Source organism: Enhydra lutris, unplaced genomic scaffold (assembly GCF_002288905.1).
Source record: "Enhydra lutris kenyoni isolate GAN:26980312 unplaced genomic scaffold, ASM228890v2 scaffoldscaffold56, whole genome shotgun sequence".
In the NCBI taxonomy this organism is placed as follows: Eukaryota; Metazoa; Chordata; class Mammalia; order Carnivora; family Mustelidae; genus Enhydra; species Enhydra lutris.
The window spans coordinates 11,342,576-11,368,579 of record NW_019154140.1 but is presented as its reverse complement, the minus strand read 5'-3'; the positions used below and the strand labels follow the sequence as shown (position 1 = coordinate 11,368,579).

Sequence of the window (26,004 nt, the reverse complement as noted above, 5' to 3'; positions counted from 1 at the left end):
ACACACACACACACACACACACACACACACACACACACACACACACAGTCTCACGGAAAACACACACCCACACGCCCACCCTGACACCACACACACACACACACCCACCCACCCTGACCCTTAACTAGGGGCTGACCCCGCGGACATGCTCGCGCCGCTCCCCCTCCGGCCACCAGGCGGCGCGCGAGGACGCTCTGGAAGTCTGTCTCGAGACTGCGCACGCGTTCGTGTTCTGCGTTACTCTTCCCCTCACTTCCGTTGAATTTTGCAGCGCCGTTTGTCCCACACGGCTACCCGTACGGATCCGAATCTAGCCCGGGAACTAAGAGTTAGGGAAGCGCGATCCGTGAGTTCACCGATTCCAGACGTCCTCGAGACCGGCAAGATGTGCTCCCTGGGATTGTTCCCTCCGCCGCCGCCTAGGGGTCAAGTCACCCTATACGAGCACAATAACGAGTTGGCGACAGGCAATAGCTATGAGAGTCCGCCTCCCGACTTCCGGGGCCAGGTGGCCGAAGCGAGGAGGGAGGGGAGCGACAGGCATGGGGGCGGGGCCCGGGAAAATGGGGGACCTGAGGCCTCGCAGCCGGGCCGGGTTCGCGGTCCTCATCCTGGCCAAGGAAGCAGCCTGGCCCAGACTTGAGACTAGAAGGGCTGGAATGTATTTTAGGGTTGGGATTGGAGGGTGAGGGATGTTGAGCTGTGGGGCGGCCCTAGAGGGAATGGAGAGAATGAGGGAGAATTCAAGGGATAATGAGGGTGTAGGAGAACTATTGAAAAGTTGAGGACAGTATCTGGGAGAGCTGGGAAGGCACAACCTGGAGTTTTTTTTTTTTTTTTTTACCACGGAGTTCTGGGAAAGAAAAGGGAGAGAAACAACTATTTATTGAGCGTTTGCTATGTAAGAAAGAGACTGAGTCAGGTGTGCCTCACACATGTTATAAGATCTAATAATCAGCAACCGTATGAACTATGCCAGTTTTACAGATAAGGGAGTTAAGCTCTGTTTCACTTTCCCACAAGGATTAGGTTTATGGGATGGGAAACAGGTCTCCGGAGCCTCTTACTCCTAGCCCAACTGCGGTTTGGAGATGGCAAGTTCAGCAGAGATCTGGGGAAGAGACTGACTCATTGTCACACCTCTCACTTCTGGCCTGTAGTGGATCAATCTTCCTGTCCTGAACCTGACGAAGGATCCCCTGAAGACCCCTGGGAGGCTGGACCATGGCACAAGAACTGCCTTCATCCATCACCGGGAGCAAGTGTGGAAGAGATGCATCAACGTGTGGTGAGACGTGGCAAAGGGTCTCCTGGACCATGGTCTGCAGATCCTGGAGAAGCTGGGGTCACCTTCCCCCTGCCTTGGGCTGCCTGGCTCTGTCTAGCTCAGTCCTGTATATCATTCACTATAACAAATTAGCAGTCCTTATTGGAAAAACCTAAGTTGACAGAAGTTCATTTCATCTCCAGTGACTTGCTTTCTGGTTTAAGTGAGTCTGCTCCCTACCCCCTCTTCGTGTCTTTAGCACTTTCTGAGCCTTTTACCTGAAGCTCAGCAAGGTTAGGGATAATGCTGCAGTGAATAATCTCATATTTAGGTCATTCATTTAGCACGTTTAGGAGTGGAGCCGTACTGCCTGGATTCCGTTCCTGGCTGTGTCACTCTGTAGCTGTGTGATCTTGGGAAAGTTACATAATCACTTGGTCCCTCACTTTCCCCATCTGTAAAACGGGACTGATTTTACAAGGTTGTAGTGATGATGAAATGAATTAATGGCTATAAAGCACTCAGAGAACAGTGCCTGGCACATATTAAGACCTTCAAGGGTTAGTTATTATCACTGCCACGTGTAGGATAAATTCCTACAAATCTAGTAGGAGGCTTCAAAGGGTATGTCCATTTGTAATTTCTTGAGCTGTTGCCAAATAGTCCTCCATTGAAATTCTACATATTTACAGTCCCACACATGGTACCAGATTTAGATATTTGTTGTCATAATACCATTTAATTTGTTTGTTATCATAGTACCATTTAATTTGGACATCTTTGTGTGAGTTAAGTTAAACAGCCATTTATTGTTTGATAAGTCATTCAGTCCCAGGCTCTTTCCCACTGCCTACCTCTTCAGCTGCTGGTTCTCTGCCTTTTCTGTCCCACCTCTTTCTGATGTCCCTGAAGGGGTGGTTTCCTGGGCTGGACTCACAAGTTCAGACCTGGGTGTTCCCTTGTCTGCCAGACACCCTCACTTGGCTCTTCTGCAGGCTTTCACTCGCTCAGCATGTTCAAAGCCAATCTCTTCATTTTCCTTTCCAAACCTGCTTCTACCTTGTGTTGTTTGTCTCAAGGAATGGCCTTACTACTCATTTGGGAGCAGGTGGCTTGAGTGTAGGCTCTGAGGCAGACAGGTTGAATCCTGATGCTGCTACTTCCTACCGAGGTCATATTGATAATATCAACCTCTTCATGCCTCTCTTCTCTCACCGAAAATTGCGGTTGTTAACAATAGCTATTTTGTAGGGTTGTGATAGCTGCTGGTTTAGATAATTCGTGTAAAGCTTCTGGCCCGGCCTTGGCAAACCATGGGCAGTATTAGCTTCTGTAATTATTATGTAGGCATTTCCCTTGGTGTTACTCTTACTAATGTCTAGTTAGCCCTCAAATTCGGTTCATTCTACTTCTTCAGCCTCTCAAATCTGTCTGCTTTCTCCAGCCCTGTTGGTTCAGGGCACTTTGGCCTTTTTTCCAGATTCCTGAAGTAGCCTCTTAACCCGTCTCCTCCTCTCCATTTTTGCGCCCCTTTAATTTGTAGCCAGACTGATCTTTGTAAAATGCCAGTGTGTGTGTGTGTGGGGGGGGCACGCTTGGGTGGCTGAGTTGGTCGAGTGTCCGACTCTGGGTTTCTGCTCAGGTCGTGAGATGGAGCCCGCTTCAGGCTCCATGTTAGTGGAGAGTCTGCTTGAAGGTTCTCTCCTTCTGCCCCTCCCCCAACTGGCAACACACATGCCCATGCTTGCTTGCTTCTCTCGCTCTCTTTCTCCCTCAAATAAATAAATATTTAAAATGCTGGTGTGGTCAGTTTATTCCTCTGCTTAAAATCCTTCCATGGTGGGGCACCTGGCTGGCTCAATCAGTACAGCATGACTGTTGATCTCAGGGTTGTGAGTTTGAAGCCATGTCGGGTGTAGAGATTACTTGAGAAAAACCAAAAATCTTCCCATGGCTTTCCATTCACAGTCTTAGGGCAGGACTTGATCCCCTGACCTGCTCACCAAGCCCTGAAAGATCTCTGAGGCTGGTTGCCTTGTTGGTAAAATGAGCAGAATGCCATTCAGATTCGTGTGATAAGTACATGAAAGGATAATAAATAAAGTGCATGGCACATACTTGGCACTCATTAAATGTGAGTGCTTCTTTTTTTTTTTTTTTTTTTTTTAAGATTTTTGTTATGTTGTATTATTTTAAGTAGGCTTCACACCCAGCATGGAGCCCATTTAAGGGGCTTGAACTCACGACCCTGAGATCAAGACCTGAGCTGAAATCAAGAGTCAGGTAGTTAACAGGCTGAGCAACCCAGGCACCCCAAAGATTTTATTCGCTTATTTTTTTTTATTTTTATTTTTTTTATTTTTTTTCTTAAGATTTTATTTATTTATTTGACAGACAGAGATCACAAGTAGACAGAGAGGCAGGCAGAGAGAGAGAGGGAAGCAAGCTCCCTGCTGAGCAGAGAGCCCGATGCGGGACTCGATCCCAGGACCCTGAGATCAAGACCTGAGCCGAAGGCAGCGGCTTAACCCACTGAGCCACCCAGGCGCCCCCGCTTATTTTTTTTTAAAGATTTTATTAATTTATTTGTCAGAGAGAGAGGGAGGGAGAGAGAGCACAGGCAGGCAGAGTGGCAGGCAGAGGCAGAGGGAGAAGCAGGCTCCCCGCTGAGCAAGGAGCCCGATGTGGGTCTCGATCCCAGGATGCTGGGATCATGACTCGAACCAAAGGCAGCTGCTTAATTGACTGAGCCACCCAGGCGTCCCTGAAGATTTTAAGTGATCTCTACACCCACTGTGGGGTCTGAACTCACAACCAGAGGTTAAGAGTCACACACTCCACCAACTGAGCCAGCCAGGCGCCCCTGAGTGCTCTTATTTTTAGTAAGTTACTGAATGAGTATAACTTGTAGAGGGAGACCAAAGGGGTCAGAGTAATCTGACTCCCAGCTTCCTCTCCTCAGGCGTGATATGGGCCTTTTTGGGGTGCTGAATGAAATTGCGAACTCAGAGGAGGAAGGTAAATATTTTTCCCTCCCGACTTCTCTGGTTTTATGGTTGGCATCTCCCCTCCCGACTTCTCTGGTTTTATGGTTGGCATCTCCTCTCATATTCTTCCCAATCCATCCCAATACCTCTTGGCCCAGTCCCCTTCCCTTTAGCATTCTTTTTCCTGTCCCAGTTGTCTATTCTGGTGCCGTCTTCTTTTCTCCTCTCTGCCTACGTCACATATCCTGAGTGGGTGTCCCAAGTATGGGTTGGGTGGAAGACCCTGGGGAATGCTTGTCCTTTCCTTGCTCATTCTTTATCCAAGGGTGCCCAGTGACAGCCCTGTGAATGGTTTAATCAGAGCTGCTTCCTCAACCCCACAGTGTTTGAGTGGGTGAAGACGGCATCCAGCTGGGCCCTGGCACTCTGTCGATGGGCCTCCTCCCTCCACGGGTCCCTGTTCCCCCATCTGTCTGTAAGTCGGGCTTCCTCCCCTGGCCCTCTGGTTGCTGCTCCCCTATTCCTGCCCTCTTCCACTTTTCATCCCTTAAGTTCAGGGTGGGGTGGGAAGAAGGACTGCAGAGGGTGGGAATAGTCCAGCTCCCCTGTGGGAAGTCGAGGGAATAAGCTTCTTTGGTCCCAGCGCATCCTCTGTCCACTTTGTTCTCATAGCTCAGGAGTGAAGATCTGATTGCTGAATTTGCCCAAGTCACAAACTGGTGAGTGTACAAGCTCTGAGGCTTTTGTGGGAAAGAAGTCCTGAACCTTGGAACTTCTCAGTGGGAGAGGGAAGTCAAGCCACACACCCCTTCCACCCCTTTTCTATTACCCACATTCTTATTCCCCCCCAAAAAAATAAAAAGTGAAAAATAGTAATGTCCTCACGTGAAAGGGAATCTGAGCCTCTGGTCTGGGGGATGGGTTCAGGCCTCTCATGCTCTCTCCGGCCCAGGTCCAGCTGCTGCTTGCGGGTCTTTGCCTGGCACCCCCACACCAACAAGTTTGCAGTGGCCCTGCTAGATGACTCAATCCGTGTGTATAATGCCAGCAGGTACGTGGACGCCTACGGGGTGGGCTCCCACTCTTTGGTCTCCGTAAGTCAGTCTCCTTCTTCTCCAACCTTGGTTCCAGGGCTCCTGTAGGTTCCTGGGCCTGAACTCTCTACATGTTTCCTGTTTCCAGATCTACTCTTTATCCTATCCTTCTGTCCCACGATACCCCTGTGCTCTGGGTGGTCAGCTTCCTTCTCTTGGCTTTCCCTCCTCAACTGAACTCCGGTCCCCTGAGCTGTAGTGTTCCTGCTTTGACTCAGTCCCATAACTTTCACCACAGCACTACAGTCCCGTCCCTGAAGCACCGGCTACAGCGAAACGTGGCGGCCCTGGCCTGGAAGCCCCTTAGTGCCTCTGTCCTGGCTGTGGCCTGTCAGACCTGCATTCTCATCTGGACCCTGGACCCCACCTCTCTGTCTACCCGGTGAGTCCCAGCAGCCTCTGTCTTCCCTTGGCTGGAGGCTTGTGGCCATATTAGCAGTGGGGGGTGGCAAGTAGGTCTGGAAGTTCTTTATCTTCACAGCACTTCCCAGGGCGGTGGGAGAAGCAGACCTACGGTCAATGTTGAGCTGCTGAGAATGCTGGAATCTAGAGGAAGGGACAGAACTAGGAGCTTCTGGAATTGTGGGGAGTGTGTGTGTGTATGTATATATATATATATGTATATATATATATACATATGTATGTATATACATACATGATCATGGAGTAGAAAGACTGCCTTTTCCAGAGGACTGTCAGATGTAGGTTTAAAGGCAGTAGGGGCGGGAATTCATATAGGCATAAGTTGAAATCAAGAAAATTGGAAAAAGAATCTTCATGAGAACTAAGTAAATATTAAATCAGAAACTGGTCCTTTATTATTTATTTCTTTTAAAGATTTTATTTATTTATTTGACAGAGTGAGAGAGATCACAAGTAGGCAGAGAGGCAGGCAGAGAGAGAGGGGGAAGCAGGCTCTCTGCCGAGCAGAGAGCCCGATGCGGGGCTCGATCCCAGAATCTGATCATGACCTGAGCGGAAGGCAGAAGCTTTAACCCACTGGGCCACCCAGGCACCCCTGGTCCTTTATTTTTATTTTATTTTATTTTTTAAAGATTTTATCTATTTATCTGACAAGGAGAGACAGTGAGAGGGAATACAAGCAGGGGGAGAGGGAGAGGGAGAAGCAGGCTCTCCACTGAGCAGGGAGTCCGAGGTGGGGCTCGATCCAAGGACCCTGGGACCATGACCCAAGCTGAAGGCAGACGCTCAACGACTTAGCCATCCAGGCACCCCAGAAACTGGTCCTTTAAATTATGAGTAAAGAAGAAAACCTTATGGCCAGCCTTATTAGGGTAAAAGAAAATCAGAGTACAGTATTTTTAAGAATGGCAAGGAATATGGAAGATATGGAAGAAATTAGAAGAATTATTACAAAATATCATGTATAAGTTAGACCATCACATTGAAAATCTAAAGGAAAATTTTTTTTAAGGATTTTATTTATTTTAGAGAATGAGACAAAGAGAGAGAAAGTGCAAAAGAGTGGGGAGGGTCAGAGGGAGAAGGAGACTCCCCACTGAGCAGGGAGCCTGTTGCAGGACTCAGTCCCGGGCTTCAGAATCATGACCTGAGCCAAAGGCAGTTTTCAACCAACTGAGCCACCCAGGTGCCCTAAAGTAAATATTTGATTCTCTACCAAAATCTGTAACCAGAGTGGATTGTGTAAGAAATTAAAACAGATGAACTCTATCACTAAAAAAATAAAATAAAATGCCATGCATACATGGCTTTATGAGAGTTCTATCTGATTTCAAAGAAAAGATAACCTCCATGTTGTATGTATGTGTTTTTTATTTTTTAAGATTTTATTAGTTTTTGTGTCAGAGAGAGCACAAGCAGAGGGAGTGGAGGGAGAAGAAGTCTCCCTTCTGAGCAGGGAGCCCAATGCGGGAATTGATCCCAGGACCCTGGGATCATGACCTGAGCCAAAGGCAGACTCTTAACTGACCGAGCCACCCAGTCATCTCTGTTTGTTTGTTTTTGAAGTAGGCTCCATGCCCAGCCCATAGTGGGGCTTGAACTCATGACCCTGAGATTACAGTTACATGCTCTACTGACTGAGTGATCCAGGCTCCCCTCCACGTTATTTGAACTAGACCAGATCACAGAAGAATTTGGAAATTTTTGGAAATCAGGCTCCTGTTTTTTTTCTTTTAATAAACTTTATTTTGGCATAATTTTAGATTTTTAGAATAGCTGGAAAGATAGTACAGAGAGTTTTGAATATCCATCACCCAGTTTCACCAATTTTTTTTTTTTTTAGATTTTTAAAAATATATTCACTTGAGAGAGCGTGAACGAGAGAGAGTGAGCATGCGAGCACATGAACCCAGGGGCAGAGGGAGAGGGAAAAGCAGACTCCCACTGAGCTCAGAGCCTGAGGCAGGACTGGATCCCAGGATCCTGGGGTCATGACCTGAGCTGAAGCCAGACGCTTAACCAGCTGAGCCACCTAGGCAGCCCTGTTTCACCCACTGTTAACATCTTATGTTACCATGTGACAGTTGTCAACACTAAGAAACTGATGTTTATACGTTCTTTTTTTTTTTTTTTTTAAGATTTTATTTACTTATTTGACAGAGAGAGATCACAAGCAGGCAGAGAGGCAGGCAGAGAGAGAGGAAGGGAAGCAGGCTTCCTGCCGAGCAGAGAGCCCGATGCGGGGCTCGATCCCAGGACCCTGAGATCACGACCCGAGCCGAAGGCAGCGGCTTAACCCACTGAGCCACCCAGGCGCCCCAAGATGTTTATACGTTCTTAACTAAACTCAGACTTTTTTCAGATTTCACCAGTTTTTCCATGGATGTCCTCCTCCTGTCCCAGAATGCATCCCGGTTTATTTTTATAAAGCTCATCCCTAAAACCTAAACCTGGCAATAAGTAGTATCAGAAAGACAATATTTTATTTTTAAATATTTAATTTATTTATTTGACACAGAGAGAGAGAACACAAGCAGGGGGAGCAGCAGAGGGAGAGGGGAAAGCAGACTTCCCCCTGAGCAGGGAACCTGATGCGTGGCGCTCAATCTTGGGACCCTGGGATCATGATCTGAGCCTAAGGCAGAGGCTTAACCACACTGAGCCAACCAGGTGCCCCTATTTTTATTTATATTTCTAAAAGATTTTGGTTATTTATTTGACAGAGACACAGCAAGAGAGGTAACACAGGCAGGGGGAGTGGGAGAGGGAGAAGCAGGCCTCCCGCTGAGCAGGGAGCCCGACACAGGACTGGATCCCAGGACCCCGGGATCATGACCCAAGACGAAGGCAGATGCTTAATGACTGAGCCACCCAGGCGCTCCCTTTTTATTTTATTTATTTAAAGATTTTATTTATTTGACAGAGAGAGAAATCACAAGTAGGCAGGCAGAGAGGAGGAAGCAGGCTCCCCCTGGAGCAGAGAGCCTGATGCAGGGCTCGATCCCAGGACCCCGGGATCACGACCCGAGCTAAAGGCAGAGGCTTAACCCACTGAGCCACCTAGGTGCCTCTTTATTTTATTTTTTTAAAAATTATTTATTTATTTATTTGACAGAGAGAGATCACAAGTAGGCAGAGGGGCAGGCAGAGAGCGGGGGGGTGGGGTGGGGAACCAGGCTCCCTGCTGAGCAGAGAGCCTGATGCGGGGCTTGATCCCAGAACTCTGAGATCATGACCTAGGCTGAAGGCAGAGGTTTAACCCACTGAGCCATCCAGGCACCCTCCTCTTTTTATTTTTATTTAAGATTTTATTTTTTTAGGGGCGCCTAGGTGGCTCAGTGGGTTAAAGCCTCTGCCTTCGACTCGGGCCATGATTCCAGGGTTTGGGGATCCGGCCCCACATCGGGCTCTCTGCTCAGCAGGGAGCCTGCTTCCTTCTCTCTCTCTCTTTCTCTCTGCCTGCCTCTCTGCCTACTTGTGATTTGTATCTGTCAAATAAATAAATAAAATCTTTAAAAAAATTTATTTTTTTAAGTAATCTTGTGTTCAATGTGGGACTTGAACTCACAACCCCAAGATCAAGCATTGCATGATCTACCTACTGAGCCAGCCATTATCACTGGTTTTTTATTTTATTTTATTTTTTTGCCATTGTTACTGTTATTAATCAACATTATTTTTGGAGATTCTAGTGAGTGCAGTCAGACAAGAAAAAAGGTGAAGTCTTGAAAACAAAGGGAAAATTTTTCTTCTTTGAAGATATGATTTCATACCTAGATAAAACAAGTGACTCTGCTAAGAAAACCTATTTGATCTAATAAGAAATTTAAATGTAGTAAGGTGACTAGATCCAGGAAACCAAAAGTGTAATAGTTTCTTTTTATACCTACAGTCATCACTGAGAAATTGAAATAGAAAAAATATTCTACTTACAGTGTGTGCAGTTACCAAAATCACTGGGAATGAATCGTTAAATTTATTTAACCTACTAGACATTTGGAGGAAGTTGTGGAAGAACATTAAGCAAGAGCTGACTAAATGGAGAGACACACTGTATGCCTGGACAGGAAGGTGTATCATCATAGAAATGTCCAATTAAGTGGACTTGGAACCAGAATTTTGCTGTGTTTTGTCTTTCTGAACTGGGCAAAATGATAATCAGAGTTTTTTTTTTAAAGATTTTGTTTATTTATTTGTCAGAGAGAGAGAGAGAGAGCAAGCACAGGCAGACAGAGTGGCAGGCAGAAGCAGAGGGAGAAGCAGGCTCCCTGCCGAGCAAGGAGCCCGATGCGGGACTCGATCCCAGGATGCTGGGGTCATGACCTGAGCCGAAGGCAGCCGCCCAACCAACTGAGCCACCCAGGCGTCCCCAGAGTTTTTATTAAAGAGTAAATATGGAAGAATTGCCAAGAGAATTTTGAATAGGAAGAATATAGAGGGGAGACTTGCCCTACCAAGTATTAAATATCTTAGGAAGTTACAGTAATGCGAAGTAATTGGCATGAGGATAGACAAACAGATCAGCATAGCTGTGTAACATTCAGGAACAGATCTAAGAATATATGAGAATTTAATATATGAGAAATGTGGCTTTTCATTGCAATGAAGTTTAGATTTTTTTTTAATTTTAGTAGTGTTGGGATAATTGGCTATCCATTTAGGAAATAATAAAGGTAGTCCTTGCTTCACACTTTTTCTATACAAATAAATTCCAAGCAGACAAAAGAACTAAAGGAAAAAATAAAAGGACTAGAAGAAAATACAGAATTTTTTTTTTTTTTTTTTTGAAAATACATAATATTGAAGTGCCTGGGTGGCTCAGTTGAGTAAGCCCTTGTTGGGCTTCCTGCTTGCTGGAGAACCTGCTTCTCCCTCTGCCTGCTGCTCCCCCTGCTTGTGTTCTCACTCTTGTTCTATCTCAAATAAATAAATAAATAAATTCTTAACAACAAAAAAAAGAAAATACATAATAATTTTTAGTCATTCAGAATGCTATTATTAAAATTTTAATGTTTTTTTATTACTTAAAAAAAAATTTTTTTTAAGATTTTTATTTATTTGACAGAGAAAGATCACAAGTAGGCAGAGAGAGAGAGAAGCAGGTTCCCCGCTGAGCAAAGAGCCCAATATGGGGCTCGATCCCAGGACCCGGAGACTGTGACCTGAGCCAAAGGCAGTGGCTCAGTGGGTTGAGCCACCCAGGTGCCCCAAAATTATAATGTTTGATAATATCCAGTACTAGCAAGACCAGGAAAGTGGGTGCTTTTTTTCTTGGTGAGAAGACTATATTGTGATATAAACTTGTCAGAAAGTAGTTTGTTGTTGGCATATTTATGTTCTTAAAAATGCAAGCCTACGGACGTCTGGGTGGCTTAGTTGGCCAAGTGTCTGCTTTAGGCTTGGGGCCGTGATCCCAGTGTCCTGGGATGGAGTCCTGCATTGGGTTCCCTGCAAGGAGCCTGCTTCTCCCTCTGCCTGCTGCTCCCCCTGCTCATGCATGTGCTCTCTCTCACAAATAAATAAAATCTTTAAAAGAATAAAAGTGCAATCGCTTCTCGGCCTTTTGGCTAAGATCAAGTGAAGAATAAAAGTGCAAGCCTTTTATACCCCCAAGTTCTGAACACATAGTAACACGAATACATAAGGATATAGAGTATTTCCTGCAGCATTGTTTGAAACAATAACACATTACAAATAGCTGAAATGTCCATCTGTGGAGGCACGACTGAATCAGTTCTGGTTTATGAGTTCAGGGGCATGGAGACAGGGCAGCCACTGAAAACAATGAGCTGGATCTCTGTGAACGGATCTCAAAAGAGAACTATGATTTATTGTCAAGTTCAAGAAAAAGTTGTAGGTCAGCAGTCTGAGCTCCTGTTGGCACTAGAGGTACTTACTGTTCGGTGGAAAAGAAGAGAATGGCCTTCATTCAGGCAGTGGCATGTACCTGACAGGCCAAGGACGTGGCCCTGGGGGTACAGCGCTGACGGAGACACGGGTGCTGTCAGAAGTTCCCAACCTTGTGGTGGACGACGATCCCCGTGCTGCATCTTTGTGACAAGCAGAAAACCATGCAGAGGGAGAGAGAGTAATTCGGACAGGGAAATGGAAAGATAGGGTTTGCAGCACAGGGTGAGTTCTGCAGAAAAGCAGATAACTCTGGAAAAGAGATTGGAACCCTGAGATAACATCACAGAGGGTCCCAGGCCCCAGGCTGGATGGTCCTTCGGGGAGAGGGCTCTGGTCTAGGGCAGAGTGGGACTTCTCCCTGGCTCGGCACCGTCTATCCTTGCTGGTCGGAAGTGTGTGTCTCCTTGAGGACTACATTTGAAAATACATAATATTGGAGTCCTCCCTTGTACTCATTTTCATCTATGGACCTAATGGTGGTGATTGTGCCCTTTCTTCCTTTTTTTCCCCCTCAACTTCCATGACCCTTACTCATTTCCCCTAACCTGGATTTGAGGGGTCATCGAGATATGGAAGTTTTGTCAGGAGATAAGGAAACAGAGTCATGGGGGTGTTCTTGCTGTCTTCTGACTTTATACCCTGTTTCCCACCTGCAGACCCTCTTCGGGTTGTGCCCAAGTGCTGTCTCACCCTGGGCACACACCTGTCACCAGCTTGGCCTGGGCGCCCAGTGGGGGATGGCTGCTCTCAGCGTCACCTGTGGATGCTGCTATCCTGGTGAGTTGGTCCCCACCCCTCTTGCGGTCATCTCAGCCCCTCCTCAGACTTGAGGCAAGAGCATTCTTTACTTGGGGGTGTAAGATATCCTGTGGGGAGGAGAGTACTAATTGTCCATTTAGTGTTAGTGTTAAACTTACTCAGGGAAGAAGCAGTACCATTCAGATTCCTCAGATGTAAAATCCTGCTTGCTGTCACGGTACATATAAACCTATTCCCTCCTGTTTTAACAGTCCCTCTCCTGCTTCTTCTCCTTTTTGTGTCTTTGTACTGTAAGGGCAGCCTGTGTGACAGGATGGGAATGCTGGAGCTTCCTCTCTCACTCCCGACCCCTTTGTCCTAGGTATGGGATGTCTCAACGGAGACCTGTGTTCCCCTTCCCTGGTTTCGGGGAGGTGGGGTTACCAATCTGCTCTGGTCCCCGGATGGCAGCAAAGTCTTGGCTACCACTCCTTCAGCTGTTTTTCGGTGAGTGGGAGGAAGCCAGAGGGAGGGGGAGGGCAAGGCTGACCTAGAGAAAGGCACTTGGCTCTTGAACCTTCCGCAGACAGAACCTTCTGTTCCGTTTCCATTCTCTGACCTGGTGCCGGGACTGGCAGAGGGAGGGAAGTCCAGGTTTTGGAACCTAGAAGTCCTGAGTTGTGACCCGCCTTTCTCCGGCATAGGGTCTGGGAGGCCCAGATGTGGACTTGCGAGAGGTGGCCTACTCTATCGGGGCGGTGTCAGGTGAGAGGAGACCGTGACTCAGCTGGGGAGGAGGCGGGTCCCAGGTGCCCCAAGCGTGTCTCCCCACATCCTCTGCTTTTCTTCTTGCATTCCCCTGCTGACTAGTGTTCCCCTGCCTTTTGCTCCCTGACCCCAGACCGGCTGCTGGAGCCCAGATGGAAACCGGCTGCTGTTCACTGTATTGGGGGAACCACTCATTTACTCCTTATCATTCCCAGAACGTTGTGGTGAGTCAGGGGAAGCAGCTCAGGATGCAGAATATCTGGGGTAGTCAGAGGGAGGCAGGAACCCTCCAGAATAGGCTACTCTGAAAGATAAAGGGAAGATTGAGAGGTGTTGATGCTTACAACGGATGTGAGGTAGAGGACCAGTGAGAGGCCCGCTTCCTGAACTTCATAGCCTCTGCCCTTCTTGCAGGGGAGAGAAAGGGGCGCGTTGGAGGTGCCAAGTCAGCCACCATTGTGGCTGATCTGTCTGAGACAACAGTACAGACACCAGATGGAGAGGAAAGGTGAGCTGAATGGCTGGGGCCGGGGGGGGGGAGGGGGGGGGGGGGGGGGGGAGCGGGTAAGCAGTGAAAAGGTGGGAGGGACCATGCTGAGGCCTCCCAGCTAACTCTTCTGACTTGTAGACTTGGGGGAGAGGCTCACTCCATGGTCTGGGACCCCAGTGGGGAGCGTCTAGCTGTGCTCATGAAAGGTAAGAGTTGGGAAGGACTTTGCTCAGGCCACAGCCCTCTTCCCATTCATGGAGGGTGTCCCTGTCCTGGCTATACTTCTCTGCCTTGCCTTGGGATTCTGCTTCCAGGGTGCCTTCCTATCCCATCCATTTCTCATAGGAAATCCAAGGGTCCAGGACGGTAAACCAGTCATCCTCCTTTTTCGCACTCGAAACAGCCCCGTGTTTGAGCTGCTTCCTTGGTAAGTGCCACATCGGCCATCAGGTCTGAACTCCCTACTAGCCTTTCCACGCCAGCCCACATCCTACTTCACTTGCCCTGTCTCCATTTGCCTGCTCATCTTCTCCCCCTAGTGGCATTATCCAGGGGGAGCCAGGGGCCCAGGCGCAGCTCATCACTTTCCATCCTTCCTTCAACAAAGGGGCTCTGCTCAGTGTGGTGAGTAGGCCGGGCTGCTGGGCTTTTGGGGAGCAGGGTGGAGGAACTGAGCACTGTGGCTGCTGCGTGGCCCTGCCATGTGGTCTTCTTTGGGCCTAGGCTCTGGCTCTGATTGATTTTTCTTTCCTTCTCTGCAGTGCTGGTCCACCGGCCGAATTGCCCACATCCCTCTGTACTTTGTTAATGCCCAGTTTCCACGTTTTAGCCCGGTGGTTGGCCGAACCCAGGAGCCCCCAGCTGGGGGTGGAGGCTCTACTCATGATTTGCCCCTCTTTACTGAGACATCCCCAACCTCTGCCCCATGGGACCCTCTCCCAGGGCCACCGCCTGCCCGGTCCCACTCTCCTCACTCCCACTTCTAATAATAAAAAGTCCCATTTGTTGTTTTCCACTCTGTTACAAGACTTTTTCTCCAGGGAGTTGCACTAGTGTCTAGTGAAGAAAAAAAAGGCATGGACTTTGGGTTAAGATAGGGCTGTGTTACTTTTTATGAATTTGGGCAACTTATCTGACCCTAGGAACTGTGTGGTTTTCCGGTGATCTGGAAAGCAAAGCTGAGAAAATACCTACCATAGGCTTTGGCATATAATGGACATTTCACTTTCCCCAAGTTTCAGCAAGTTCCCAGAATGGTGCAGGACAGTAACAGGGTGAAGACTTGATCAGTACGAGATAGAGGATATTTTATTGGTCTAGGGAATTTGTGGGAGGTTTAGGTACTGGGCGCTGGGCCAGGGTGGCCCGAGCCATGCTCAAGGCACCTTCTCGGGTGTGGTGCCCACCAATGAAGCCGCTGGTGTGGACAAAGATGCAGCCAGGAATCCCACTGACCTGGTCCAGGGCCTCATCCCGAAGACCCCGCCATGGCTCTGGCAGGGGCAGCCTACGAGTGAACAGAAAGAGGAAGCTGCTGGGAGCAAATGGAGGTCTTGAGGAGCACAGCACAGAAGAGGCCAAGGTTAGTGGCCCCCTCTGATAGGGCTGAAACAGGCCTGAAGGTCTGAGGGTGGTCCTCTAGGGCCTTACCGGCTCTGGAATGAATGGGGCTCCTTGGGCACACACTGTACCCGCCACTGTCCAGCCTGGTCAGTGTAGATAACAAAGGCGATGGTGCCCGGTGGGGACAGCCCAGATTCCAGGTGATAGAGGTGCTCCTTCCAGGGGCATCCACCTTTTGCCAGTTCTACTATCTCCCCACTTGGGTCCACCTGGAAGGGAGGCAGGGCTGGGAGATGTGGGGTGGAAGCAGGAGCCCCTGCTGACCAACAGCCTGCCAGCAGTCCCTAAATGATGAACCACAGTGCCTCCTCCCAGGCCTATACCTGGAATCGCTGGGCCAGGGCCTCTTCCACCAAGGTCCGGGCTGGCAGCCAGCTGTGTTGGTAGAAGTCGAGTCTCTGCAGAAACTCCTCTCGGACTAGGTCCATGGCACGTTTGAACCCGGCCTGGGAATTAAGGGAATGGTGGGAATCAGAACCACAGTACTGGCCCCAACTTTTGACTTCACTAGGATTGGAGGAGGCAACCACTCTAATTTCCTCCCCCAACGGGCTTACACGCCTCATGGTCTTCCTTGGGGGCTCTCCTTACCTCAGTGTCTTGGTCAGGCTGGTTCCAGGTCGGATTAAGTCGAGCAACCCTGGCACTCAGTGTGGTAGTCAGCACATACCTGGGCTCTCCCTCTTCCCACTGCGAGATCCCATTGTCCACCGCATCCACCTCCTCCACGAAGTTCTCGTACATCTAGGGCAGCACCAGGAGTAAATGATCTTGAGGATTCCATTTACATCAAGTTTTACAGATTTCACTAATTTAATCTCCACAAGAGGCCTGTGAGGGTCTCCCAACATTCACTGGGTGAAGAAAGGTGGAACCAGGGAGCTCAGCGGCTTCAGGTTGGATCTGATCATGCTGGGGCAGGAATTCAGACCACCTGACTTCTAACCCAGCGCCCCCTCCGCTATTGCACAAAGCCTGAATTGAGGCCAGCAGTGTGTGAGGTGGGGTTTCGGACTTTAGAACAAGGAAGGTCTCAAGTTCATGAGGGCCTCTGGGAGTGGATCCCGGCGCTGAGAGAGGGTAAGTTTCCAGGTGGGCTGGGCAGGCTATTCAGTGTCCTGGTAAATGAGGTACTCAAGGGTCTGGCCAAACATGGGAGGTGGGAGAGTGAGTGCTGGACGAGATATCAGAGCTGGGATGTGGTCCCAGGGAAGCCCATGATGTACCCTGTGGTGGGAACAGGTGCTGCATCTCCTGAGGTCACAGGAAGGGTAGGACAGTGCCTCAAGAGTCTGGGGGCAGGGACGCCTGGGTAGTTGTCAGTTGGGCCTCTGCCTTTGGCTCAGGTCATGATTTCAGGGTCCTGAGATCCCTGATTCATTAGGCTCCCTGCTCAGCAGGGAGCCTGCCTCTCTCTCTCTGACAAATCTTGAAAAGGCTAGGGGCAGAACCAGTATGGTATAGTATCAATGCTTACAGCAAAACTGCTCTGCACATAGGCTTACAACATCAACACATCTGTGGTATGCAGCGGAATGCTCCTCTCGGGGAGAGCTGAAAAAGAAACTCCTTTATGCTCAGCCTCTCTTGGTGTGGACCCCAACCTGATGTTCAACTGAAACTCGGTATAATTTACTTCAGTTGCTTAGAAGCCCCTCAGCAGGGGGCAGGGGTGGCTCAGTCTACCCTTTAAGTGGGTTAAGTGCCTGCCTTCAGCTCAGGTCATGCCTGAGATCCAGCCTCATATTGGCTTCCCTGCTCAGTGGGGAGTCTGCTTCTCCCTGTTCCTCTGCTGCTCCCCTCACTCATGTACTCTCTCTCTCAAAAAATGAAAATCTAAAAAAAAAAAGAAAAAAGGAAGCCCCTCAGCAGATGGGGAAATGGATCCAGGCAGTCTAAAAACAGTATTCCAAACGCTCCAATTCAACCATTCGTATTTCGTCACTTCTCTGGATCGTACTAATGCCATGTCATAGGGGCAGAAGATAGGCAAGCTAAGACAGAACCGAACTCAGTGGCTTCTGCAAAAACCAGAGTTGACAGAACACGAAGCTTGACTGCTGAACATCACAGGAGCAGGGTCAGGTAGGTGTCCTCAGTCCCTGACCTGACAGGTGTGCCACAGCCACTAGCCCCATTCCTTCCCTCGCAGGAGTGTGCTGAGCTGCTCACAGGGGATGCTGGTGGAACCTGAGGATATTTTCATAATCCAACCTGTCCCAGCTGATTTTCCCAATTCATGTGTCCCCGATATGCTTCCCTCTATCTTCAGGCACCCAGAACCTCTAAGCTATGTGTTTTCCCACACAAGCAGCCTCCTCTATTACCACGTTGCTCAACAATCGTTTTTTATGCATGTCAGGTCAAGGAAAGGACCAGGAAACTCTACTCTATGGTTTTCAAAGCCCTTCCCTGAACCTCCCCCACTTCTCACAACTACCCTGGGATAGAGGTGAGAGAGATTAGCCATCCCCTGTGAGAAGCTGAGCCTGACCGAGGGAGAAAGTGCTGGGCCAGCAATGGGCCAGGAGTCCCGATCTGAGGTCCTGTCCTGTGTTCAGTTCCATTCCCAGGTGGTGGAGATGTATTTATGGGTCATCTCTGTCCCTGGGTCCCCACCTTGTCATAGATGGTGCCCACCATGCTGTCCTCTTCGCTGGTGCCCAGCAACTGGGCCAGCAGCTTGTGCCCGAAGTGCAGATAGATGAGTCCCGCACTGCTCAGCTTGGTCTGCCAGGGCTTCCCAGGAGAGAGGGAGCTCATGGTCTCTGTGAAAGATCTGAGGAGTACAGGGAGGTAGGGCTGAGGCAGAGCTGCCCCAGTTAGCCCACCAGTTAGCCCACAGTGTGTGTGTGTACATGCAGGCACGAGGGAGTGGAGGCTGGAGAATACTCAGGAGTGGGGAGGAGGGGTGCGCAGCTGTGGGACTTCAGCTTTTCCTCGAGGTTCAACGTGGACCTCAGCTTGGAGTCTCTGTTCATGCTTTAATTTGACAATGGTTAATTCAGTGCTTACTACATGCTGGGCTTTGTGTTTTAGACATTAGGGATTTAAAAAAAAAAACCCTACGACGGGGGCACCTGGGTGGCTCAGTTGGTTAAGTGTCTGCCTTCAGCTCAGGTCATGATCCCAGGGTCCTGGGATGGAGCCCCACATTGGGCTCCCTGCTCAGCGGGGAGTCTGCTTCTCCCCCCTCCCTCTGCCTGCTGCTCCACTCCGCTTGTGCTATCAAATAAATAAATAATCTTTCTTCCTTTTTTTTTTCTTTTAAAGATTTTATTTATTTATTTGACACAGAGAGATCACAAGTAGGCAGAGAGGCAGGCAGAGAGAGAGGGAGAGGGAAGCAGGCTCCCTGCTGAGCAGGGAACCTGATGCAGGACTCCATCCCAGGACCCCGAGACCATGACCTGAGCCAAAGGCAGCGGCTTAACCCACTGAGCCACCCAGGCGTCCCTAAATAAATAAAAAAATCTTAAAAACAAAACCAAACCCTAAGACAATGGCCCTGCCTCAAGTTCATCTACTATAGGTAGACAAGCGCATGAACAACAAGCGAATGCTCTAGCTAGGTTATAAACAAGAGAAAGGGGGACAGGAGGGAGGAGACACTTCAGATCATTCCTAAAAGATGGATTAGGTGTTTGCCAGCCAGACAAAAGGTCAAGGACAAAAGGCATTCCCGGGAGATGGAACAACATCTCTTAAAATGGCTAAAAGACAGGTCTCTACATGGAACTGCAAGAAAGGCAGCTTGAGTGTGAGAAGCAGCAAAAAAATAAAGCTAGAAGGGTAAGCAAGGGCCAGATCATGGCAGGCCTTGTCCACCACAGTTTGGAGTTTGGACTTTATCTGTAGGTAGTGGGAGCCACTGAGAGATTTCCAGCAGACAAGTTCATGTGAGAGCACTGTGCCAGCCAGCATGCAGAACAAATGCAAGGTCTCCTGCAGTGGTGCAGGGGAGAGAGGAAAGTAGAAATCTGAATTCACAGTGGCACAGAGAACAGGGAAAGGATATGACAGTTCTTAGGGAAGGAGAAACTACAGTTGTAATTTCTAAATATCAGTCTATCAGAATCAGCTAGAGAGCTTATTTTTTGCTTTGGTGTTATTATGTACTGAGTAGATACAAAAAATATTTATAAAATGCTCACAAGATATAAAGACTAATACACAGTAAGCCCCCAGAAAAAAGTTAAAAGAAGCTAAACTAAATTGTTGATGGAAAAGACATATGTGCTAAACTACACAGCAGGATGGGTATGAGAACACAGAATTAAGGATACTGCTTACTTCTGGGGAGAAGGAACCGGGATAGGGAAGAAGTGCTTGCTTACAACACAAAAGTAATAGTACTGTTCTAGTCAGAGGTTGGGAGATTGGCTTAGGGGTGTTTGTTACATGTTTCATATTCCAAAAGTGTTAAATACATTATGTATCAAATATTGCACAGTTCAAAAATGTTTATAAAATCATCAGGAAAGGGACACCTGGGTGGCTCAGTTGGTTAAGCAGCTGCCTTCGGCTCAGGTCATGATCCCAGCGTCCTGGGATCGAGTCCCACATCGGGCTCCTTGCTCGTCGGGGAGCCTGCTTCTCCCTCTGCCTCTGCCTGCCATTCTGTCTGCCTGTGCTTGCTCTCTCTCCCTCTCTCTGACAAATAAATAAATAAAAAAAATCTTAAAAAAAAAAAATCATCAGGAAAAAGGAATCAGTCAATATTGTTAAGTGCCACAAAGTGGTCCATTAATGTGAGATCCTCCGCCAGCCATCTGAGTTTGGTGCTGAGGTCACTGGAGCCCTTTCCATGAGCATTTCCAGTGGAGAGATTGGGAGAGGACCAGCTGAACGAATGAATGGAATGAACTGGAGGGCATGTGGAATCAGGGTCAGCTGTGTTTCTGAAGAGAGGCTGAGAAGGGAGGGTAAGATATGAGGCTATAAATACCAGGAGGGTTCCCCCACGGTATCATTTAAGAACATCATGTGTACACTTAAGAAAAAGAGGGAAAGGAAGGAAAGTACTTAAGAAGAATTAAAACATCTTCATACTAAGAGATCACCACTTTAATCAGTGTGGTGTGTATGAGGGAGGGTTTTGTTATTCATCCCTTAGATTTCCAAGTAGAAACAACAGGAAGGTGGGTGGAGGAAGAGGCTGGGTGGGTCAGTGGGTTGTGTCAGCCTTCCGCTCTGGATATAGCTCGCTGAGCAGGGAGCCTGCTTCTCCCTCTCCTACTACTCAAGCTCTTTCTCTCTCTCTCTCTCAAATAAATACATAAAATCAGAAAGAAAAGAAAGAAAAGCAAACACTGGGGGAGAACGGTGGTGTGAACCCCCAGAGGAGACAGTAACAGACCTCAAAAGGGGTGAACAGAAGGGAACAATGTTTCCTGAACTGGAGGGAGGAAGCTGAGGGTGCTTGGGAATGGCAATCTGAGGATGTGCACGCAGGAAAGGCTCGTTCCTTTCAAGAGGAGGTTGCAGGGTCACTTACTGAGGGAGTTGTGGCAGGGGCCTGAGGGGAGAGGAAGAGGACTGAAATGGTCCCGTGGATAATGGGCCACCCTTGGAAAAGAAAGATTTCCCAACCTAGCAGTATAAATGAAGTAGAAGACCACGTACATCTGAGTGGTCACCAAGCACCGTCGCCATGTGAGCACAGCAGTCTGAAGTGGGGCAGCAAGCGCACATGAAAGGACTAAACTGAGCTGGGGTACTAACTGGGGTGAGGACAGTGCTAGTGGGAGAAAAGCCTGACTGAGCCAAGGAAGGCGCGTGGCCAGCAGGGAGGCTTGTGAGGACCGCCTGGAAGCCAGGGAGGCCCAAGGCCAGGTGGATGGACGCAGAGCAGGGGGAGAGCTGGGAGGCTGCAGTCCCACGGGACTCAGGACTTGGCTTTCAAGGAGGCGGCGGGTCCCCTTCTCGGGCACGGACCTCCGCAGTGGATGGCTGCCTTGGCGCACAGCGGACAGTTGAAGCCAAAGGAGCTAAAGAAATGCTATATGGGAACTCACCTCTGGTGATGGTCATACCGATGTCTCTGAGGATCGTATTCGCCACCCACATCCACCACGATGTCACAAGAAGCCAGTTTTTCGGGGTCCCGGGTCCGCACAATCTCTGCATCCTGGAGGGGACACAGGATTGAGGGGGCGGCCAGGGTCGTGCAGACAGAGAATGAGTGTTGGGTTTCCAGGGGAGTGTACGGAGGGGTGCTCAGGTGCGGCCCGCCCGGGCCCCGGGGTGTTTCCCTGGACCGGATCGTACTCTGTACTCCGGCAGGAGGCGCAGCAATGCGCACGCCAGGGCCTCATCGCAGTGGAAAGTGCCGTTGTGCGTTCCGATTCGGGGAGGCGCCATGAGGCTGCCGCGGGGTCGCTTGGATGGCGGGACGGACTCCAGGCTGACCGTCACACCCGGCCGGGCCCGCGGGGGTGGCGGCGGCCGCAGCAGCAGAGGTAGAAGAACGCGCGGGAAGCGGCGCACCATGCAGCCTCCCAGGTTGGGGGGGAGGGGGGAGTGGGTCGTTTACCCGGAAGAGGAAGCGCCCGCGCAGCCTCGCTTCCGTCGGGCGGCCGTTCCCACGGCAACCGGCCGGCGGAGGAGAGCGCTCCGCAGGCTTGCTCCAGCTCCTCCAAAGGCCCAGAGTGGAGCCTTCAGGTTAGGCAAGGCATCACCCCTACTGAGCAGGCTCTGGGGAGGGGCACAGCATCTCCACCACCGCCCTCCCACCTCACCAGTCCTTTGCTTAATGCAAGAAAAGACCAACATTCTGCCCAGCTGGCACATTTATTAGCATGAAACACGAGACCGGTCTCTTCCGGGCCTCAGGAAGCCACGCCAACAAAGTCCCAAGCTCCCAAAGCAGGGTCCCTCTGCCCCATTTCTGAAACAAGCTCTCAGGCCTTGGCAGTAGCCTGAGTTGCCCCCAGGGCTGTGAGCTGCTGAATCTTCTGGCTCATCATCTCCATGACAGCTGTGGGAAAAAAGAAGAGTCAGATCCTGGTCTGGAGCTTGGGGGACAACCGAGAGTTGAGGAAATGTGAGAAAACATTTAAAGACAGGTAGACAACCAAGGACAGTTAATAAAGCTTTTAACACAGTGGGGGCGCCTGGGTGGTATAGTCGGTTGAGCGTGGGGCTCGGTTTAGGCACACGTTGGTTGTGATCTCAGAGTCTTGAGATGGGGCCCCACCTTGGGCTCCCCGTTCTGCATGGAGTCACTTGAGATTCTCTTTTCCTCTGCCCCTCCCCCCACCCTGCTCATGCACTCTCACTCTGAAATAATTAAAAGACAAAACAAAAACAGAACTTTTAACACTGATCCACTGTGGGACACACTCACATGCACACACAGGAAGTGTGTGTCATGAAATAGGATAGTGTGAAAGTGTCAGGAAATATGATAACCACTGAGCCATAAAAATGAACAAAATACAGTATTAAATGTGTCAAACATAACTGTGGATAGATTTTTGCCTTCAGAACAGTGATCTCAATCCTGACTGTGTAACAGAAAGGCCTGGGGAGGTTTCTTGTTTTTGTTTTCCTAAACATTTTATTTATTTGACAGAGAATACAAGTAGGCAGAGAGGTAGGCGGGGTGAGGGGAGTGGGGGGTGGGCAGTGGGGCTCGATCCCAGGACCCTGGGATCATGACCTGAGCTGAAGGCACAGGCCCAACCCACTAAGCCACCCAGGCATCCTTACCTGGGGAGTTTCTAAAAAAACACTGACCCCCTGGAATTTCCCCACCCCCATCCCCAGGTTGATTTAATTGTTTTGGATTGGACTCAGGCTTCCTTTTTAAACTTCCTGGGTTATTCTCATGTGTAGCCAGGGCCGCAATGACTAGTACTTAGGGTTGTATTTCTTTCCTCTGTGTTCATTTACATATATCATCTCCCCCATTCCATCCCCATTAGATAGGACACCCCAAGAACAAAGATAGTTTCCATCCTCTAAATTTCTCAAGCACCCAACCCAGCAATCTAAAAATACTGGGTATGTAATGCACAGAATCTAGAGAATCCATCTAGACACCAAAGAGAAACACATGATTTTAATCTAGCAAAGAGGACACCCTCAGTTGATACTGGACTCCATGTTCTTTATCACGGAGGTAGAAAGGGTGAAGAGGAGCCCTAGGCCAACCTTACCCTGTTTCATGGCATGCTTCTCCTGCAGAGCTGGCTGGATTTTCTCCATTTGCTTGGTAAGGAAGTCTATCTTTCTCTTGAAAAAGTCCTTGGCATCCTCAGCTGTCTGCAAAGTCAGAGGTAAATGAAGGGCTAAGAGGAGACCCTATGCTGCACTTCTAGGTCTTCCCCTAAACTTCCTTTCCCTGCTCAGATGGGCATCCACGTGGTTACTTTCCACTCACCTTTTCTACATAGTAGCCTGTTCCCACATCGATGAGTACATGTTCCACATCATGTAGCTTCCCAGGGACATACATCTGAGAAGCAAGGATTAAGGGAAAACTAGCCCAGCAGGAGTGTCATGATTCCCTGTCAGCTAGCCTGCTTGGCTTTCTTTTCTAAAAACCTACAACCCACAAGGACTGAAGAATCTGGAGGCCTTTGAACCATACCTCTACACTCTAAATGGGAAGGGACAGAGAAGTTGGTTCCTTATGGAGACAATGGCAAATGCCAGAACACTCTCTTGCTCTGATCTCATCTCCCATCCTCCAAGCAGTTCTTACAGTTTTTCCCACTAGCCCCTCCGGAAGGACTAGATACAATGATATTTTCCCACTGCTGTAGAGTAGTAAAAGTGAAAACGTGGCTTCACTTTCCATCAACATCCCCAATCATGAAATCACTAGCTAATTCCTGATGAATTTAATGCCCACTATTTGGCCAACCCCTACTACACTACTTCTGTATTTCTTTTTCAGCCTGTCAGCTCTCAGACTACAGCTTACAGATGCCCTATGGCCATAATTTATTCAAGTGAAACACTGAACGGGTAGCCAAAATCCAGGCTTCTTGGTAACAATAGTTTAGAAATAAGTGTCACAGTTAAGCCAAAACTGAGGATTCATAAACAGAGTCTCCTTGTTTCTGTATCTTACTATTCTTCCATCGTTTAGGTCTTCTAAGTTATTAGTAAAAGTCTAAACCCACCTGTTTTGTCTTTGTATTAGAGGATATTCCCAAACTGCAAAGGGAAATAATCACACCTCAATTCTACATACGGCTTCGTGCTCACAAGGCATTAGCTGCATGTTGGCCCCAGACAGGGAGAGGTACAAAGAGTATATAAGGGTATTCTCAGAATCATGGGGACACTCTGTAGTAATCAAAAGTAATCCCATCCTTCCTCCCCCCCCCCCCCCCAGGAAAGGGGTGAGAGAGAAAGGAGAGAGCAGGGTAGCAGTTTCTGTGGAAAGGATACAGAACTCGTCAGTGGGACGAGTAATTCTTTCCCTGTGAAAGCAATTAAGACAAACATCTGGGGAAGGTTAAGACGTTAAAGGGAGTTCCAATATGGCAGAGATAGTAAGAGAGATCTTAAGAACGGAAACAGGAGACAACAGCAGAGGAATGTCCTGTACATTTCAACTCTAGATAGACAACATGAAAGGGCTCATGTAGCGGTAGACAATATGTAAAGGTTTGGTTTCTCATCTCAGATAAGGGCAATTGGATTAGAAGTCTGGACGAGAGTAGCCGGCTCACCACATCCCCCAGGTTGCCTTCACGCGCCTACCCCATACCCTCGTTGTTCTTGTTCAGCACGTTCAGACAGTCCTTGGCTTCCACATACTTGGTCTGTACCACCTTGAGCTGGGCAATAGACGTGGACAGGAACTCCACCTCCTACAGAGGACGGGAAATAGGGTCAGTGTCGGGGCTGGAGAGAGAGGGAGGTACTGCCGGGGAGGGGGCCGGTCCTGGGATGGGATGGGAGTTTCGGAGAGGAGGGGAAGCCTCCCAAAGAGGGGAGGAATGGGAGGCGAAGGAGGACGCGTGGGCGGGAGACATGTGAGGCGGGAATGGGGTGTCTCTGCCGCCCGTCCCCACCTGGTCCAGCTGGTTCTTGAGCATTTCTAGCTGCGGCAGGTTCAGCTCGCTGATGTTAACTGACTGCGCCATGTTGGGAAGGAGGACTAACGGAGCGGAAGCTGGCTCGACGAGCAACGCTCTAGCCGCCCTCTGCGCATCTCAATGGCTGAACCAAGAGGTCTCGCTGCGCCGGACGTCTCTATGGTTCCCCCGCCCGGGAAGGGAAGGAAGGGCTGGAGCTTTTGGGAGACTTACATTGTTTTGGCAAAAGCGGCACGTTATTTTTACAAAAGCTCCCACGCCTACCATAGTCAAATTGGAGCAAACAGGACTGCTACACTCAGGGAGCTTAAAAATCTTAGAAATACCCAGTTCATAACCACAATATTGCAAAGTGATGTATGCTACCCTGTGCGGATGGTATAGTCCTAATAAACCACAGGCGAGGAAAAAGCCTGTGAAATTCACGGGTCCGTAGCATCGTGAACTTGGTGCTTTGGGCTCACACAGCGGAAAAGTCTGGTGGTGGAGAGAACGATAAGGAGTCACGCTATCAGCCAACAAGTACGGCACAAGACATTAATCAAAACTGTTTTACCGTGTGTTAGATGTGAGGGATAACACGAGAGTGTAAGATAATGTGCTTCCAAGGAATTTAACAGTCTGGTTGGGGAGAGAAAAACCATAC

At 49.0% G+C, this 26,004-nt stretch overlaps 3 protein-coding genes across 5 annotated transcripts; 1 reads left to right on the top strand and 2 right to left on the bottom strand.

The window, feature by feature from the left end:
* Positions 1 to 278: 278 nt before the first annotated feature.
* Positions 279 to 14,693, top strand: LOC111157948 (aladin WD repeat nucleoporin). 2 transcript variants are annotated; one of them, XM_022519696.1, is made up of 16 exons: positions 279 to 508; positions 1,161 to 1,288; positions 4,230 to 4,285; positions 4,638 to 4,729; positions 4,927 to 4,973; positions 5,207 to 5,305; positions 5,587 to 5,730; positions 12,338 to 12,458; positions 12,802 to 12,926; positions 13,124 to 13,184; positions 13,321 to 13,411; positions 13,602 to 13,695; positions 13,816 to 13,883; positions 14,023 to 14,104; positions 14,217 to 14,301; positions 14,439 to 14,693. In XM_022519696.1, the coding sequence occupies exons 1-16, from the start codon at positions 386 to 388 to the stop codon at positions 14,661 to 14,663; spliced, it is 1,641 nt and encodes a 546-aa protein (XP_022375404.1). In that variant the 5' UTR covers positions 279 to 385; the 3' UTR covers positions 14,664 to 14,693. The 2 variants fall into 2 exon arrangements, with proteins under 2 accessions (XP_022375404.1, XP_022375405.1); XM_022519697.1 differs by lacking the exon at positions 5,207 to 5,305 and having other exon boundaries at positions 354 to 508.
* Positions 14,694 to 14,963: 270 nt separating this feature from the next.
* On the bottom strand, positions 14,964 to 22,010 carry LOC111158016 (chromosome unknown C12orf10 homolog). The gene is made up of 7 exons (XM_022519790.1): positions 21,571 to 22,010; positions 21,318 to 21,430; positions 17,920 to 18,079; positions 15,892 to 16,044; positions 15,624 to 15,746; positions 15,328 to 15,509; positions 14,964 to 15,184 (listed from the first exon to the last, which is right to left on the bottom strand). Exons 1-7 carry the CDS (start codon positions 21,790 to 21,792, stop codon positions 14,986 to 14,988), a joined length of 1,152 nt encoding a protein of 383 aa, XP_022375498.1. The 5' UTR covers positions 21,793 to 22,010; the 3' UTR covers positions 14,964 to 14,985.
* Positions 22,011 to 22,073: 63 nt separating this feature from the next.
* LOC111158017 (prefoldin subunit 5) lies at positions 22,074 to 25,457 on the bottom strand. Of its 2 annotated transcripts, XM_022519791.1 has the most exons (6): positions 25,335 to 25,457; positions 25,028 to 25,130; positions 24,706 to 24,737; positions 23,687 to 23,761; positions 23,463 to 23,568; positions 22,074 to 22,279 (listed from the first exon to the last, which is right to left on the bottom strand). In XM_022519791.1, the coding sequence occupies exons 1-6, from the start codon at positions 25,404 to 25,406 to the stop codon at positions 22,203 to 22,205; spliced, it is 465 nt and encodes a 154-aa protein (XP_022375499.1). In that variant the 5' UTR covers positions 25,407 to 25,457; the 3' UTR covers positions 22,074 to 22,202. The 2 variants fall into 2 exon arrangements, with proteins under 2 accessions (XP_022375499.1, XP_022375501.1); XM_022519793.1 differs by lacking the exons at positions 24,706 to 24,737; positions 25,028 to 25,130 and having other exon boundaries at positions 22,077 to 22,279; positions 25,335 to 25,434.
* Between the last annotated feature and the right edge of the window lie 547 nt (positions 25,458 to 26,004).